The sequence below is a fragment of the Varanus komodoensis genome, unplaced genomic scaffold, assembly GCF_004798865.1.
Source record: "Varanus komodoensis strain SLA01 unplaced genomic scaffold, ASM479886v1 scaffold132, whole genome shotgun sequence".
NCBI lineage: Eukaryota > Metazoa > Chordata > Lepidosauria > Squamata > Varanidae > Varanus > Varanus komodoensis.
Genome location: NW_025335381.1, coordinates 73,944 through 90,663, shown reverse-complemented (window position 1 = coordinate 90,663; position 16,720 = coordinate 73,944). Strand labels below are relative to the sequence as shown.

General features: G+C 58.8%; 1 protein-coding gene across 1 annotated transcript; it reads right to left on the bottom strand.

Annotated features, from left to right (window-relative positions):
- Positions 1-412: 412 nt before the first annotated feature.
- EHD1 (EH domain containing 1) lies at positions 413-16,669 on the bottom strand. Its single transcript, XM_044422644.1, has 5 exons — positions 16,242-16,669; positions 12,509-12,606; positions 3,170-3,582; positions 2,693-2,857; positions 413-2,143 (listed from the first exon to the last, which is right to left on the bottom strand). Exons 1-5 carry the CDS (start codon positions 16,643-16,645, stop codon positions 1,619-1,621), a joined length of 1,605 nt encoding a protein of 534 aa, XP_044278579.1. The 5' UTR covers positions 16,646-16,669; the 3' UTR covers positions 413-1,618.
- Positions 16,670-16,720: the final 51 nt, after the last annotated feature.

Here is a 16,720-nt window from a genome sequence, read left to right as displayed (position 1 = left end):
TGGTTTCCATCCCACATGTCGCCAGGGGGCTGCAAGAGGTCCCCCCCTCAAGCCAAAACAGGCATCAAGAACAAGGCATTCCTTCACAGCCTTTAACAGGGTTAGCCATTGACAGGAATATGCACGGAATTTCCAATAAGGTGCCAAAGTCAACATCCTGTTACTTAACATGCAAGTTTCTAGTCCTTAAGGTTTGAGGGTTTGCTTGCACACACAGAACAGAGGCAAAGCCTGGCAGACGAGTCCCAGAAGGGGGCGAGCGAGGATTCCCGTAGTCAGGGTGGAGTTGGATGTCTCGGTTCTTCCCCTGGGAATAAACACATCCTGCAGACTGGAAGCAAGGGCACCCGCCCCTGAGCGAGCGCTGGCCATTTTGGAAGCACAGAGAGAAAACACAAGCAAGCAGGCAGTGTTGGAACCAACGGCAACTTTAATGCTGCGCCACCGGAGGAATATATCACAGCGCTTCCACCCACACGACCAGGCAGACTCTCGGGCCCCTCCCAGGTTTTAGCGGCACCGAGAGCGTCTTCCGGCTGGCAGCGATCCGCCTTCCTTCACTCAGCTCAGGCACAGAGAAAAATGCGAGCGCTTCCGCTCCGCCTTTTCTGCCCCAGGGCGAGGACTCGTGAACCCATTCCAGGCCCGGGCTCTCCAGCAGCCCCCCAGCAGCACCAAGTCCGCCTTGTCCCCGGCCCCTGCACGCCGCGGCGCCGTCAGCCAGCCAGAGATCCTGGCGCCTCTTCCAGCGCAGCGTGCGCAGCACCAGGGCCGGCCCAGGCAGGAGCAGCAGCTGCACAGCGCCCAGGAGGGCGCCCCGGTCACATGTTCGCCCGACTCCTCCGCCCGCAGTTCTCCGTCACAGCTGCCAGGGCCACCGTCTGTCTGTCCACTGTCCATTTCGGCCTTTCCAGCAAATCGCCAGCCTTGAACGGAGGGGCTGACGGGCGCACGGTTCAGAAACACGGCTCTGAAGCTCAGGGACAGGCTCTGCCCTCGTGTCGCGTCACCTGCAGGCACCGGGCCTCCCCTCCAGCGAGCGAGTCCTCGAGCCACACAGAGGCCTCTTAAGGTGAGGCATGCCCAGCACAGGGGCGGGAAGGAGGGCGGGGACAGCAGGGGCCGGGAGAGACGCCCGTCCGGCTCCGGGGCTCCTCCCCGAGGGGGGCCGCCCACGAATCAGTGGGATCCGGTCGGGAAAGGGCCACGAGCCCAGACAAGACCGCTGATGGAGGGCTGCAGTCAATGCGTGGTCCCGGCTTCGGGCCCCCTCGAGCCACGGAGACCCCTGAGACCGCCCCAGAGCAGCGCCAATCACAGTGGGAGTGAGGCGGGGAGGCCCCCCCCAATCCAGCCAGGAACTGGGACACGCAGAAAGGAAGACAGGCGATGTTGGGAGGAGAAGGGGCGGCCCCCCTGCCCCCCCGCGTCCAGAGGGTCGACTCTCCCCCCACCAGGCGCTTGCCTCAAAATCAGAGCTGGGGTGCATTGAACATTCCTCCAAAAATACTTTATTGCGCATGAGCTCCCTTCCTCCGGGAAAGCGTGGGGGCCTCTAGTCCGCCCCGCGGGGGCCGTCCGGCCGTCCGAGCGAGAGCAGCCCCGGTGGGGTGGGGGGTCATTCGTGCCTCCGCTTGGAGGGCGGCACCAGGTGTGGGGGCAGCTCGGCCGGCAGCTCGTGCCCCTCCAGCTTGACCTTGATGAGGTGGTTGGCCAGCGCGAATTCCTCCTCGTCCAGCAGCCCGTCCCGGTCCACGTCGGCCAGCTTCCAGATCTTGCCCAGCACCGTGTTGGGCAGCTTGGACTTGACCATCTCCTTCTTGGCGCTGGCCCCCGTGATCTTGCCGTTGACGGGCGAGAGCGTGCAGAAGATCTCGTCGTAGGTGGGCTTGTCCCTGCTCACCACCCACTCTGCGTCGTCGATGCCCTCGCCCGCGCCCTCGCCGTAGCCGTGCCCGAAGGGGCCGTTCATGGTGCCCTCGAAGGCGCCGCCCTTCACCACCTGCGCCGGCATCTGCGACTCCTCCTGCCGCACCAGCACCATCAGCTGCGCGATGTCTTTCGCCAGCATGTCGTCCACCGCGTCCAGGAGCTTCGTCTTCAGGGGCTGGAACTTGCTGAAGTCCTGGGACAGCAGCTGCTCCTGGAGAGGCAACGGGGCGCAGTGGGCGGCGTTACACCGGGCCGCACGGAAACAGCGGCGCCTCGCAACCAGGCGCGTCGGTACAGGACGGGGATCGCGTGGCTCGACGGGACGGGAGGAGGAGGTGGTCTCGGGGTCATTGCGGGCAACAGGCTGGGCGTGAGCCAACAGTACGATGCAGCCGCCAAAAGGGCAAACGATACTTTGGGAGGCACTAGCAGAAGCATGACTTCCAAATCGCGAGAAGTATCATTTCCCTATGCTCCTCACCAGTCAGACCTCGGCTGGAATACTGTGTCCAGGTCTGGGCAGGTAGGCCGTGGCGGGGCTGGGGGAGGGTCCCACCGCACACATCCCCCAAAGTCCCCACAAAACCAGAGGACTCGTGGAGGATTGGGGCGGCACACCTCTCGGGACCCCCGGCTCTCGCCAGACTCAGAACTGCAGGGAGCGCAGTGGGGAGACGAGGCCCAAGCGCCCCCATCGCCAGGCCCCTCCCCAGCCTCACGGCCGAGCGCGAGTGTCGCCCCCGTTCTGCGGGATCCATACCTGCATCTTACGGAGGTTGGGGAAGTCCCCCGGGGAGATTTGGTGCTCCCGCTCGATCTTGAGGTAGATCTCGCCCAGGTTGCTCACCAGCTCCTTCTTCTTGCTCTCCTTGCCGAAGACGTTGGGCATCTCCTTCTTCAGGGAGCTGATGATGTAGGCGTGGACCTGGGCAGGGGGGAGAGCACGCTGAGCGATGGCCGGCCACGCGGCTCCCGGGGCCTCACGGCCACAAGGAGGAAGCCAGGCCCAGGGCCGGGCAAGGGGCTCCGCGCTGCTCGCAAGAGGGAGAGCTGCAGGATGGTCATCTCACCCCTGTCCTGCTTTTTCCCCCTTGAAGGAGCCCTGCGGCTTGAATAAACCCTGCTCCCTCTCCACCAGGCCGGACTGGGGCTCCCCGGCCGGTAAATGCGGCGGCTCAGAAATCCGTCCATCCGGCCGGCCAGGCAGGCAGGCAGAAGTTCCCCGGGAGAGGCTGACCTTGGCAAGCCTGGCCCTCTTGATGAGGTCGTTGAGCTTCCGGAGGGCGGCATTGCGGGGCAGGGACTGGATGTCCCGGAAGAGGTCCTGCTCCTCGGCCTCGAAGAGCTTCCGGTTGTCCGCGATGAGCAGCGGGTGCGACCAGAAGGAGCCGATGTAGACCCGCACCACCTCGGGCGTGTTGATGATCTTGCCCAGCGACCACATGAGGGCGCCGTAGACCCGCATGAGCTGCTGCGTCTCGATCTGGTCCGCCTTGTTCAGCACCACCCGGATCTTGTCCTCGTGGTTCTTCAGGGCCTTGATCACCTCCGAGAACTCGTCCGAGATGTCCAGCTTGTGGGCATCGAAGAGCAGGATGATGCGGTCCACCCGCTCCGCGAACCACTCCAGGACGGCCGCGAAGTCGTACCCTGTGGGAGACGGAGGCAGCGTCACTGGACAGAGCCCTGCAGAGCCCCCCATCCTGTCCCGTCCCCCTCCAGGCGGGGTGTGGAAAGTTTCCCAAGCTACCTGCTCCCAAGGTTTGGCTCCTCCCAGCTGAGCCCCAAGGCCGCTGGGCTGCCCCTTTTCCAGACAGAGGGAGGGACCCTCCCCAGCCACCAAAAACTTGGCTTGCGCAGCCAGACAGAGTGGTGGAGTGGTTAGTGTCGAGCTGCTCATGGATACAAAACCACAAGCCAGGGAGGGTCAAGCCAAGCCCACCTCGCAGGGAGAAGCGGGTGCCGCCTTCCCCTGTGGTTTCCTTCCTTTCACAGGATTCCTTCCCCCCTGTAGAAGCCTGGGATTCTTCTCTACAGTCTCGCTGCTTTTGGGGACAGCGGGGCGCTAAATTATGCAGCATCACTGTTTTCTCCGGCCTCGTTGGCCTTTGGCTTTGCCGGCCAAGGACTCCTCTGAGGTGGAATGCAGCCCTTGGGCCAAAACGAGCCCCCCCACGGCCCGGCCCAGCCCAGCCCGCCGCCGGTTCCAATCCCAGACCGAGCCAAGGAGCTGACAAGACGCATTTTCTTCCAGCTACAGTGAGCGTGCAGAGAAACTCGGGGGGGGGGGGAAGGCGGAGGGAGCTGGCAGACGAAGCCTGTGCCCCGCCAACCGGCTCTTCTCCCGCATCTCCACCGCTTGCTTCCAGGTTCCCCCACAAGCGGCGTCCGCAGGGGGCGTCTTGCAAGCCCCCCAAAAGGAGAGCAGGAAGGTGCTTTTGCTCAGCAGGACCCCTCTGTTCTCGCACTTCCGGGCAGAGCCCTCAACTTCCCTCTTTCCCCACCTGCGGTTTTGCTTTTCAGCCTGAGAAGTGCTTTGAGAGGCTTTTGAGGCACGAGAATTTTGCCAGAAAAGAGAAATCAGGAGAGCCAGTGTGGTGTAGTGGTTAAGAGCATGGGACTGGGACTCAGGCGATCCGGGTTCGAGTCCCCGCTCGGCCATGGAGCCAGCTGGGTGACTTTGGGCCAGTCACAGACTCTCAGCCCAACCTACCTCACAGGGTTGTTGTTGTGGGGAGAAGATGGAGGAGGAGAGACGATGTAAGCTGCCTTGAGCCCTTTGTAGGAAAAAGGCAGGATATAAATTGGAAATAAATAAAAAAAATAAAAAAAAATAAAATTTCTTCTGCCACAAAGAGCCAGCTCGCACGCCCGGGGGACAAACCTGCCTGCCACACACGAGATCCAGGCACCACAGCAGCCACACTCCAGGGTTAAGGGCCGGCTGCCACGGTACCACAGGGTGTTTCTGAAACGTGGCTTATCACCTGAACCAAGCCACTTGAATAAGCCACGGTTTGTTCGCTACCAGGAACCCGTGCAGAGCACCCACGGCGAGGAACCAGAGGCTGTTCAGACTTAAACCATGGTTTGTTAGCGCAACTGCGGTCAGACAACACTATAACCCAGACTAGGCGCTTGCTGAACCGTGGACCGCTGACGCAAGGGGCCTGAACCAACCGTGGCGAGCGAGCCACTAAGCACACCAGCCGGAACCGCTGGGTTCCCTTCACAGGTCGCCCGTCACTGGCAAGCCGTGGCCTGTTAGCTGGGCTAGGACAATGCCGCCGCCACCCATGGTTCAACAGCAACCCACACTCAGCGGGGCTCAGCGTCACGTGGGGGTGCGACGGCTGTCCGGACGTGCTCGCTCGCTCGCTCTCGCTGTCCCTCTCGCACACACTCAAGCACCAGCAGACGCGTGGGCCCGGCGCCCGGATCCCGGCCCTGCCATTCCAAGCCCTACCCAGCTGCAGTGGCCACGAAGACACATAGCCTGGGGCGCAACTCAGCCCCGGAGATGCGCTGTGCGCCGCACACGGAGCAGAGAGTTTGCGTCACTCTTTGTGCTTTTAACATGCACTTTTGAATAAACGGGAAGCTGAGTCAGCAGCAACGCGGGGACTTCTTGCTTCTTGCCCCACGTCCTTCCCCAGCCCCTTCCATTTCAGCAGTGGGAAGGCTGGAGAAGCAAGCCTCCCTTTCATTGCTGCTGACATAAGAGGAGGAGGTGAGGCGCCACGGCCCACGGCCCCCGAAATCCCCTGCCAGGCCTGGCGGCCTCGGAGCACCTGCTTCCGGGATGCTGCCCTGGTGCCCAGTTCTGCCCTTCCGCTTCGGCCCAGAGCTCCCGAGTGGCCCCCGTCCACGGGCTCTGCAGAGCCGCAGGAAGAGATCCCCGGGGCCACTCGGTGCCACCTCCACCCTGAGACGCTGCAGAGGGCAAAGGGATACAAACGTTTTAAATGCATCCACTTGGTTTCATCGCAGGACAACAAATGTTTCCTGTTTTCCTCCTGCAACGTCTTCACAACCTTGCAGAGAAATACTGCAAATGGGCAAGAGGAAATTGTGCGTTCTGTGGCCTTCACAGTTACATGCCACACTTTTCCCTGTCCTGGGGGAGGGTGCGGGGAACCCATGAAGGGTCACTGGAGCCCATGAGAGGAAATGCAATGCATTTTCAAATTCAAGAAAGTAAAAAAGACGATGCTGATGTAGAACACCACTCAGTGAGGCAAAATTCGAGCCATTCCAGCAGTCTGCGAAGGGAGACGGGCAGGACGGGGGGGGGGGGCACTCCACCGGCCCCCATCTTACCTAGACGCCGGAGGGTTTAGAAAACGGGGGCCGCCCGGTCCTTGCAAAGCACGAGGAGGGCGAAAGGGGCCTTCTTGGAGATCCGGCAAGCAGAGCAAGCCGCCAAAGGGCTGGCCAAGGAGGACCTCTGCCGGAGGCCAAAGCACTTGCGGGCGGAGGTCAGATGGGGGTCAGTCCTTTCCCACAGGGAGAAGCTGGTGAGCCCGGCCGCAGGGGGCAAAACCGCCCCGGCAGCATCGCGGGTCTCTCGGCCCCCGCAGGACAGTGGCTTGCTATGCAGATCCAGGCCACAAAACTCCTCCGCTCCCATTTCTGCTCCTGAGTGGCTTGGTTCGCACGCCATGCTGGACCAGGGGTTATTTCGGCCAGGGTCTCTGCTGTTCTGGCTGATTTCTCTTTTCCTTCTACGGCTCTGTCCCCGATCCCAAATGCCTCGGCACCATTCCATATTGGCATGCAGAAAGGCACTTAAAAATACACGACGACGCTTGCCCACCAGCTCTGTAGCTTAACAAAACAACCTATGGTTTGGGGCTCACGCCTGAGGTCCTTTTCCAAGTCAAGGAGAAGGGTCGGGAAGGGGGGGGAGTGCTTCCTTTCCCGGGATCAAATCCCCGACTTCTCCGAGCGGTTCTGGAAAAGCTCAGCCTGATACCTGCAAGAGCACCAGCTCTCAGTGCCCCGTGCGATGCTGCATCCGACCGCTTCGTCCCAGCCCGCATGCGATGCGCCTGTCGGGGGGGCTAGGTGGCAAAGGTGGGGCTCCACACGGCTGCCTGCAAAGGCACTCTGTACGTGGACACAGGCACTCTACCCAGGCAAGCCGAGCCGCACGCTTTCCACTTCCCAACGCCTCCTCAGCCGGCCCAAGGCCAGCTCCAACATCCTGATGGACGAGGTGTGGAAAGAGTGGGGGCTCGACTCTTGGGCGAGGGGCGGTGGCGCCGCACATGCGGCTTCCTGTGAGTCAGCCGCTCGGCCGCAGCGGCACTTGCATCACCGGCGCCGGCCAGGAGGAATCCGGGCGTGCCGCATTCTTTCCAAGGTGCTTCGGAAAAGGTGGACAACAAAACTGGACAGCTCCCGGAGTGCCCGCTCCACAGAGAGGGCCACTCCTCAGCCCCGTGCAGGAGAGGAAAGCGAGGCGACAGAGGCAAAAAATTCCCGGCGCGGGAAGGCCGGCTTTGCAGAGCCAGGGGCCGGGGAGGGGAGCCGCGGTCGCAGGTTCCCCCCAGAACAGGGATGGCGAACGGCTGGAGGCCGAGTGCCCCAACGGCCACCCAGAACCCACGTAGGTGTCGCACACAGTCAACACCGCGCTGAAACACTGGGGCGCCTTGGCTTGCCTGCCGACAGAGAGGGCGCTGCGAGCCCCAGTGGCACATGTGCCATAGGTTCACCACCGCTGCCTTCACCCTACCCTGGGGCCCACCCCTAACCCTACGACAGGGTGCAAGTTCCACTGCAAAGAGGGCGATTTTGAAAAAGCCCCCCTTGAGCAGCTTGTTCTGCGCATCTCAACTTTTCTGCCCCTTCTAAACACGTTCCAACCATCAAAACCATGCCAGGGCACCTCGTTTTCCTAACCCTCACCCTACCCTCGTGACGTCATCACCTGGTGCCGCTACTCCTTTCTGAGCATGCGCATGGCCCCTATGTACAGTGTCATCCGATGCTCGGTTGCCGGGGCGATGCCGGGGCGCCTTGGCTTGCGTGCTGACAGAGAGGGCTCTGCGTGCCCGCTGTGGCACGCGGGCCTTGGGTTCACCAGCAATGTAACAGAATCTTTGTAGAGCAAAAAAAATCAATCCAAGAGACATCTTTCAAAGTCATTGTCAAGCAAAGCACGCACTTCTGTTGCATTTGCCGGCCGTTGGCAGCAGAATCCTGCACGCGTTTCCACAGAATCCAGTCCCACTGGGCTCAGCTGGTCTTTCCCTGCAGCGCGCCTTTGGGACTGGTCCAGGAGGGTGGGGGACAGTATAATGACATGGAAAGCTTTTGGCGTGTTAAATCTTGCAGGCTGGAGGAGCCATGGCACAAAGGCGTGTGCTTCCCTACGCACAAGTTGACCCTTTATGCAATTGTGCTTTCTTGCTGAAGTTCAAAATGCTGCCTTTTGTCAGCCCAGCCATGCTGACAAACCACCCACAAACAATCCACAGCTCCCAGCAAACCAGGATTCACGACCAACTCAAAATTCAACCAACGCTCTGAACTCGCTGCTTTTCAGAACAACCGCACACACCGATCTGTCACCCACAAGCCACAAGCCACATACAAGTGCAGGCACACTTAGCTAAACGCATTCTCCTCGAAGACAAACTCTGAGAAGATCCACCCCGTAAACTTGGTCGCGTTTTAGAAGGTGAGCCAAAAGACGGCCCAAACTGTTTTGATATTTGTCCAAACTCTTTTTGATATTTTGAGCCAAAACACCAAGACCAGGCAGTTCTACTTTACATCCCTTGACCTTACAGAAAGTGAGAGGCCTTACCAAATTCTGCAGAATTTCACAATTTGCTAGAACAAAGGAGAAATGCTTTTCGGCAATGTCAGGTCTGGGAAATTCACGCAAGAGGTCCCATCCGCACTTCCTTCACCCCAGCATCGCCCTCAGGGCACTGCGATCTGCATTTGTTTATTTTTTCAACACTTATGACGTGGGTTTTTCACTGTTTGGAGGAACAGAGCTTCCAGTCTGAAGCATCCATCTAGTGCCCTGCAACTCGGAGCATCTCTGACCGAGGAGTGGAGTTAAAATCCAAAACACGAGGGAAATCCCAGGAAAAAGAACAGCAGCCAGCCCCTCCTTTGCTGCTCCAGGAATCGGGGGAGGTCTATTAACCCAACATGCATGGCCCCCAACCCACAGCTCCCCCCGCCCCGCCAGCTTCCCATTAAACCAAACTAAGAGCTAAAGCGGGCTCTTTTGCACCCGTGCGGGTGAGAAAGCGCTAAGCGGAGCTTCGGCCCCGCATCCTGATTTCTCGCCGGCTGCGGCCGGGCAACCTCTTATCACTGATCCACAGAATTTCACTTCTGTTGCATTTGCCGGCCGTTGGCAGCAGAATCCTGCACGCGTTTCCACAGAATCCAGTCCCACTGGGCTCAGCTGGTCTTTCCCTGCAGCGCGCCTTTGGGACTGGTCCAGGAGGGTGGGGGACAGTATAATGACATGGAAAGCTTTTGGCGTGTTAAATCTTGCAGGCTGGAGGAGCCATGGCACAAAGGCGTGTGCTTCCCTACGCACAAGTTGACCCTTTATGCAATTGTGCTTTCTTGCTGAAGTTCAAAATGCTGCCTTTTGTCAGCCCAGCCATGCTGACAAACCACCCACAAACAATCCACAGCTCCCAGCAAACCAGGATTCACGACCAACTCAAAATTCAACCAACGCTCTGAACTCGCTGCTTTTCAGAACAACCGCACACACCGATCTGTCACCCACAAGCCACAAGCCACATACAAGTGCAGGCACACTTAGCTAAACGCATTCTCCTCGAAGACAAACTCTGAGAAGATCCACCCCGTAAACTTGGTCGCGTTTTAGAAGGTGAGCCAAAAGACGGCCCAAACTGTTTTGATATTTGTCCAAACTCTTTTTGATATTTTGAGCCAAAACACCAAGACCAGGCAGTTCTACTTTACATCCCTTGACCTTACAGAAAGTGAGAGGCCTTACCAAATTCTGCAGAATTTCACAATTTGCTAGAACAAAGGAGAAATGCTTTTCGGCAATGTCAGGTCTGGGAAATTCACGCAAGAGGTCCCATCCGCACTTCCTTCACCCCAGCATCGCCCTCAGGGCACTGCGATCTGCATTTGTTTATTTTTTCAACACTTATGACGTGGGTTTTTCACTGTTTGGAGGAACAGAGCTTCCAGTCTGAAGCATCCATCTAGTGCCCTGCAACTCGGAGCATCTCTGACCGAGGAGTGGAGTTAAAATCCAAAACACGAGGGAAATCCCAGGAAAAAGAACAGCAGCCAGCCCCTCCTTTGCTGCTCCAGGAATCGGGGGAGGTCTATTAACCCAACATGCATGGCCCCCAACCCACAGCTCCCCCCGCCCCGCCAGCTTCCCATTAAACCAAACTAAGAGCTAAAGCGGGCTCTTTTGCACCCGTGCGGGTGAGAAAGCGCTAAGCGGAGCTTCGGCCCCGCATCCTGATTTCTCGCCGGCTGCGGCCGGGCAACCTCTTATCACTGATCCACAGAATTTCCTGCGAGTGGCCAGGCAGAAGGGCGGAAGAGGGTGGGATTTTGGCCGCGAGGGCGGCAGTGCGAAAAGATTTCCCTTCCATCCCAGCATCCCGGGAACACGGAAGTGCCGTCATTAACTCTCGGGGAAGGCAAGGCTGGTGGAACTCGGGCCAGGCCTCGCTTCCACATCCTTTTTGGGCAATGGGGGAAAGAATTTGTCCGAAGGCAGAGCCTTTCCTGGAAAAGGGAGGGGAGGGGAGGGGAGGGGGAGGGCGGGTAGGGATGGGGATGGGCAGGCCGGCTGAACAGGGTGTGTCCCAAGGCCGGGCAGGAGAGAAGGGAGAGACGGCCCAAGACACGGGAAGGCGGCTATTTTTAGCCGCCATCCATGACGGCTCGCTCGCAGCCCCACGAGACACCTCCTCCTGTCCGAGACCCGCGCTCCTGACCACCCGAACGCAATCCCTTCCTGGCGCAGGGGTGCCTGGCAGAGACACAGAGAAGCCCAGGAGCAGCGGCTCCACGAGAGCTTTGCTGTGCCAACTGCATATTTCTGGGCCACGCCTGGAAAGTTCAGCTCGGAGAGGAGACGCTTCCTCTGGAGGGGGCAGGACAGGAGGCCCAAGGCCTGGAGAAAAACACCCCAGGCAGTTCTTCTCTGCCCCTCCCAGGCATGGGAACAGTTCCTTTCACAGCCAGTATGGAATGCGCAGAGACCAGCAGGGCATCGCTGGAATCCGCTCTGCTCCTAGCTTTAGTGCCCACGGGCGGGAATGTAGATCCATGCGGGCAAGAGGGAATGAGCCAAGGCGGAGCCTGCAGCCGAGCCCCAGCAGCCCCCCTGGACCCTCGAGCCCTGGCCGGTGACAGATCTTCCCCTTTCGGGCAGGCCGCTCAACTCCATTTCGGAGCTGCTCTCCGAGGCCTCATTCCAGCCCTGGGCAGGCCAAGGCAAAGGGAGCAGGGCACCGACACCCCCAAGACACGAGGCCAGTGTAGCTAAAATGCCTCCTGCTCAAAACTGGACCTTAGCAGATGCATTCTTAGCTTGCGGAATGGGAGAAAGGAGGTTCTGGGGCCAGGGGGGTGCGGTTCTGTGCCCCCAAGCAGATCACCTTTCATCGGACCTCCGCGCGAACTTGGGCGCTGGAAGCTGCCTCCGTTACCTGACGAAAGACCTGGTGCAAGTGCGAAAGGACATGACCTGATCAGTCCTTAGATCTCTGCACTGCTTTCAGTGCTGCTGATGTCGTGGAAGGGCCCCCCAGGACAGAAACAGGGGCCCCAGCGACCGGACACCTCTCCTCCTTCCCAGCAGCTTGCCCGAGGCACCTGCGCGATATAGTTCGGCGCAGGTCTGATCCTGCCAGACCCGTGCCCTGACACCCCCCCGCGACAAGAGCTCTTGACCAGCTATGCAACCCTGCCACGCAGTCACCCAAGGACCCTGCCTTGCTGGACTGCTCCTGGGGCCAAAACAGCCTGGCCACAGGTCACCCGCACCCCTGCAGCTTCCGCAATCGGAAGAGTCCACTCTGGACTAGCGCGCAATGCCTTGGAGGACCCCGTGGGAACCACCAAATGCGGAATGGCGACACCATGCGCTGGAAACCCCAGGGCCAACTCCAGAGCCGTCACCCGTTTGCGGTACGCTTCCAGCACGGCATCCGGCCTCAACCACTTATAGGGCCTGCGACCCACGTACCTGGGGAACGCAGACATGCACCGCCCACTTGCCAGGCGCAGGGGCTGCCTCCTCTGGGAGCGCCCCACCCCCTGAAGCCGGGGCTTCAACGGTGGTGGCCCCAGCTCTGAAATTCTGTTCCCAGGTCGCTTGCAAGACCCAGCCGGCTTTCCTGACAGCTTTTAACTTCAGAAGAACTTGACATTTTCGCCTTGATGCATACTTCCAATTTAGTGAATGGCCTTTTCCCTTTTCTGAGAACTGCCTTAACCCAGCTTTTGGAAACTGGGCTGATTTTTCTTCAGAAAGCCAGGATGCAAGTTGCAAAGACGCTCGAGCGACTCATCGCCACCATCCACAAATTACCTCTGCTTATCCGCTGCTTCTCTCCAGACAAGATGCCAGGCGTGTCAATTATACTGATGCTGTCCAGAACTGGGTTGGGTAACTGGGCACACATGAACCTGCAATGAGGAAGCCAAGCGAGAGGGTTTAGCAAGGCTGGGAGCCAGCATGGAGACAGAGGAATTGCCCAGGACGCCCCACCCCACCCGGTATTGCTCAAGTTAATAACAGTAATAATAATAATAATAAAGTTTAACTGATGTTTTCAAAGTTGCTGCTCAAACTTCGTGTCTTGCATTGACTAGACAGGGGAGCGCATGGTCCCTTCCAACTCTATGACTCCAGGAGGGACTATTCATGTTGTTGAGATCTGTTGCTGTGAAATGGAGCCCACCGGTCATGAAAGCAAAACTAAAACTGTCCCCACGCAGAGCACGAATGATACACCCAGTTAAAATAGAAGCAGAGTTGCCAACATATTACACAGAGTTTAAGTGGCTCAAAATAATTTGTGTATCACCATTCCTTTTTTTGCCTTAAACGTGTAAATGGAAATACCTGTTATTGTTAAATATTTAAGGAGTATTCCCACTAATATTTTATGTAAAGTGACATTTAAACTCCACTGTGATTTAGTTCCCCCCACATCAAGTGGCAAAAATATTTGTGAAAAATTCTTACCCAACATAACACACATATTTTGCCTTTCAGATCTTGGGAGTGCCGGAGCAAGCAAAGGAGGAGAGCAACAGTGTCATCCTTTGGGGAATTTGCTCGGGGGCTCGCCCCACAAGCAAGCAGGGCCCGGCCAAAGCAGCCCTCGCTCCAGCCCGCACCAATTCAGATTCCTGTTCCTTCCACTGAGCCTGCAAGAAGCTGAACGCGGGTTGCAATTTCTGGACTCACGCCTTTTGCTTCAGGGTATCCACATGGCGACGGGACTGTCACTGAAGGGAGTCGAAGACAAGCCCACAGGGTAAGGCAGGAAGGGCCCCCAAGCCCTTCCCCAGCCCGTCTAGCCACCACGATCCCAGAAGGGCTGCAAACCCTGCGAGATCTGGCTAGAAGGTAGGACTGGACTGCAAGGCGAGGGAAAACTCAGAACGAAACCAGACAAGCATCAACCTCCTTATCCCTTCAAGATCCAAGATGGACCATCTCACCAGTGGAAGTGCGGCAAATACAGGGTCTCACCCGGCCAAACTGAAGGCACATGGACCCAGTTCCAAACCTCGGACAGAGGCAGAGAGAAAACGTATAGGATTCAAATCCATCGGGGAGACAGGAATTGTGGCTCTAGGTCAGAATCTCAACCCCCTCAGCACTTCCAGACAAGAAAACCCCTTGAAGGCTTCCAGTCAGAGCAGAAAAGCAACCGTAAGTCTTGCTTCCCGGAGACTTCTGCTTTGTTCGGCCCCATGAGATGAAAGAACCAGGTAAATCAGAACCCAGAATCCTCAGCTGTTCTGTGGCATGTGGACAAACCACAACAGCACCACCACCATCCTGTGCTGGACAACACAGGGGCCAGTTCTGGGAAGTCCAAGGAAGGCGGTCCCCTGGGCTTGCAGACAGGCAGTATGCAAACTGCCTCTCACGCCCTATACCAGACCTGCACAGCCCCACAGAATTGGGGGCGGGGAGGGGACTTTCCAACTTCAAGCTACACACTCAGGAAGTGCAATTCAAACTTCTTCCTCTACCCCAACAGCAAAGAAGCGGCACTTGGAACTCCGCAAACACACGCAGGACACGGCCAGGTTACACGTCTGTGTACGTGGAAGGGGATGTGGGAAGGAGAAAGTCCATGATGCCGTCTGGTGTATAACATTAACTAGGGCAGTGGACACTCCTCTAACTCCCCGAGTAGAATCTGCTCAACTGCCACTTTGACCCTCCCTCCGCGGGCCCTTTTCCCCGTCCCGAAAAGGGATTCCGGCTGCCTCAAGACACGGTCAATGGAGGCCGGGAGCGTGGACTTTTGGCTGCCGGCTCATTTTGTGCACCGTACAATCCTGCCCCCTCCCCAAGTTCAGGCTGAGGATCTCAAGCAGAGAAGCAGCGGTAGCAGAGCCTCAAACGGCCCGCCACACCATGGGCGCCAGGCTCCTTCCTAAACCATGCGTCCATCTCCGAACCTGCCAATTCCTCCTGCTCGTGGATGGGAGCGTCGACACGCTCTGGTCGCTCCCCAGTTGGCTCACAAACTGGGCCACGAGTGTGGCCTTCCCAGCCCAAATCAAGCACTCTTTGCTGCCACCAGGCTCTGCAATCAAACTCTGGGTCCTGCCCTCGATTTGGGGGAGGCTTTTGAGCGGTGACCCCTGCCTACAGGTGGAACGAGCTCCACCCTGCGGCTGGCCCGGCCCCAACTCTGCCATTCCTTCTGTGCCGGCTCATGACAAGGCAGCTGGTTTTAACAACACACTGGGGCATTACGTCAGCGGCGTAACAGATCTGATGATACAATTTGTGGACGTAAATGTAGCTTTTTAAGTTTGGTCTTGTTAATTTTTGAGTGTACTTTTTACAAGGCTTTTATTGTTCTTATACTTTATGCTACTGTATTTTCTGGGCTGCTTTAAACTGCCCCAAAAGAATAGTTCTTAGGTGGCAGGGAAATAAAAATTAATAACCATCATCAATAGATTAAGAGCTTTGAGAGAAGAAGATGACCGTAGCCGGCAGCCCAATAAATGGTGAGAAATCACGCATCCCCTACGTGGCTTGGACTGTGGTTTCCCGGATGGCTAAAAAAACCCCTTTTGTGATGCTGCGCTTCTCTTCCAGGGTCAAAGAACACCACCCCAAACAGTGAACTGACTGGGTACCCGATCGAGCCAAGGAAGCCCAGGGCGGATGCAAGGCACCGCTGGTGGAGCAACACTCTGCGGCACCCAGTTAAGACTGGGAGGGCGAGTGGGTTTGTCGGGGGCTGCTTTGGCACCCCAGAGGCAAAGCTCCGGAATGCGGTGAGCCAGGCGGAGATGCCGGGACGCGAAGATCTGACCCCAGGCGGGCCTCGGAGGGACCCCAGCTCCGGCGTTGGCACCCGAGCCGGTCCTTTTCTCACAAAATCACCCACAAGCACCTGGGATGCAGCGAGGAACGGAAAGTCCCCGTAACTTTAACACTGCAACTCTTATGACGACCAGGGGAGACCCGGGTTCAAATCCCTACATGGCCACGGAAAGCCCCTGAGCAGATCAATCACACGCACACGTTAGATCACACTCAAGGATTCAGTGTGGGGGTTCCGGTGCTGTCCAAATCCAGCGAACAAGCCATGGCTTGTTCACCAGGAGGACTTCGTTGGTGGGCAGCGGACTGTGCGCTGTTTGTGTGTACCCAACTCTGGTTTGTATCCAGGCAACACATTAACCCCTATTTCGGAGACAACCCGTGGTTCAACAGCAAATCAAACTTGAGGCTGGGTTGCTGGGAGGATGAAACTGGGCAGGATGAGGCACATGGGCCTTCCAATACTCAGCCAGACCACGCAGGGCAGAAGCGCTTGGGCTGACCGACTGCAGCTCCTCAGAGGTCCTCGCCCTTCTGTCCGGGGCTGTGCGGACATGGATCGGGGCCGTGCCCCCAAAGCCCCGATCCGCAGCCCCCCTCCGCCGCTGCCTCCTCCTCCGGGGCGAGGGCAGGGCGCTGGATCGAAGCCCCAGGACGGGTGGGAGCGCCCGCCAAGGAAACTCGGCCGGGCGGGGGGGCGCCGCTTCCCTCCCGCCGCTGCCCCGGCACCTACCTGTTGAGGAAGGCGTTGCCGAAGGCGTTGAGCTTGCGGAACGGGCGCCGCGGGTCCACCACCAGCGCGTTGCCCGGGATGACGCCCTCGCTGCCGCCGCCCATGACGGCGATGAAGGAGTCGGTGGTGGGCTCGGGCCCGATGCGCATGCCGGGGAAGTCCTGCTCCAGCAGGTGCCGGATGAAGGTGGTCTTGCCCGTGCTGTACTGGCCCACCAGCAGCACCATGGGCTTGCTCTCCCAGTCGGCCGGCTCCAGCGCGGGCGAGTGGAAGTCGTGGAAGCGGTAGTGCTCCTCCAGCGGCAGCAGCTTGCCGGCGTACAGCTGCTTCAGCCCCTCGGACACGGTGCGGAACAGCTCGGGCTCCTTGCGGCGCCGCGCGTCGCGGCTTACCCAGCTGAACATGGCCGAGCCGGCGCCCGCTGCCGCGGAGACGGAGGCGCGTGAGCGGCGGAGCGCGGGCGGGCGGGCGGCGCGGCC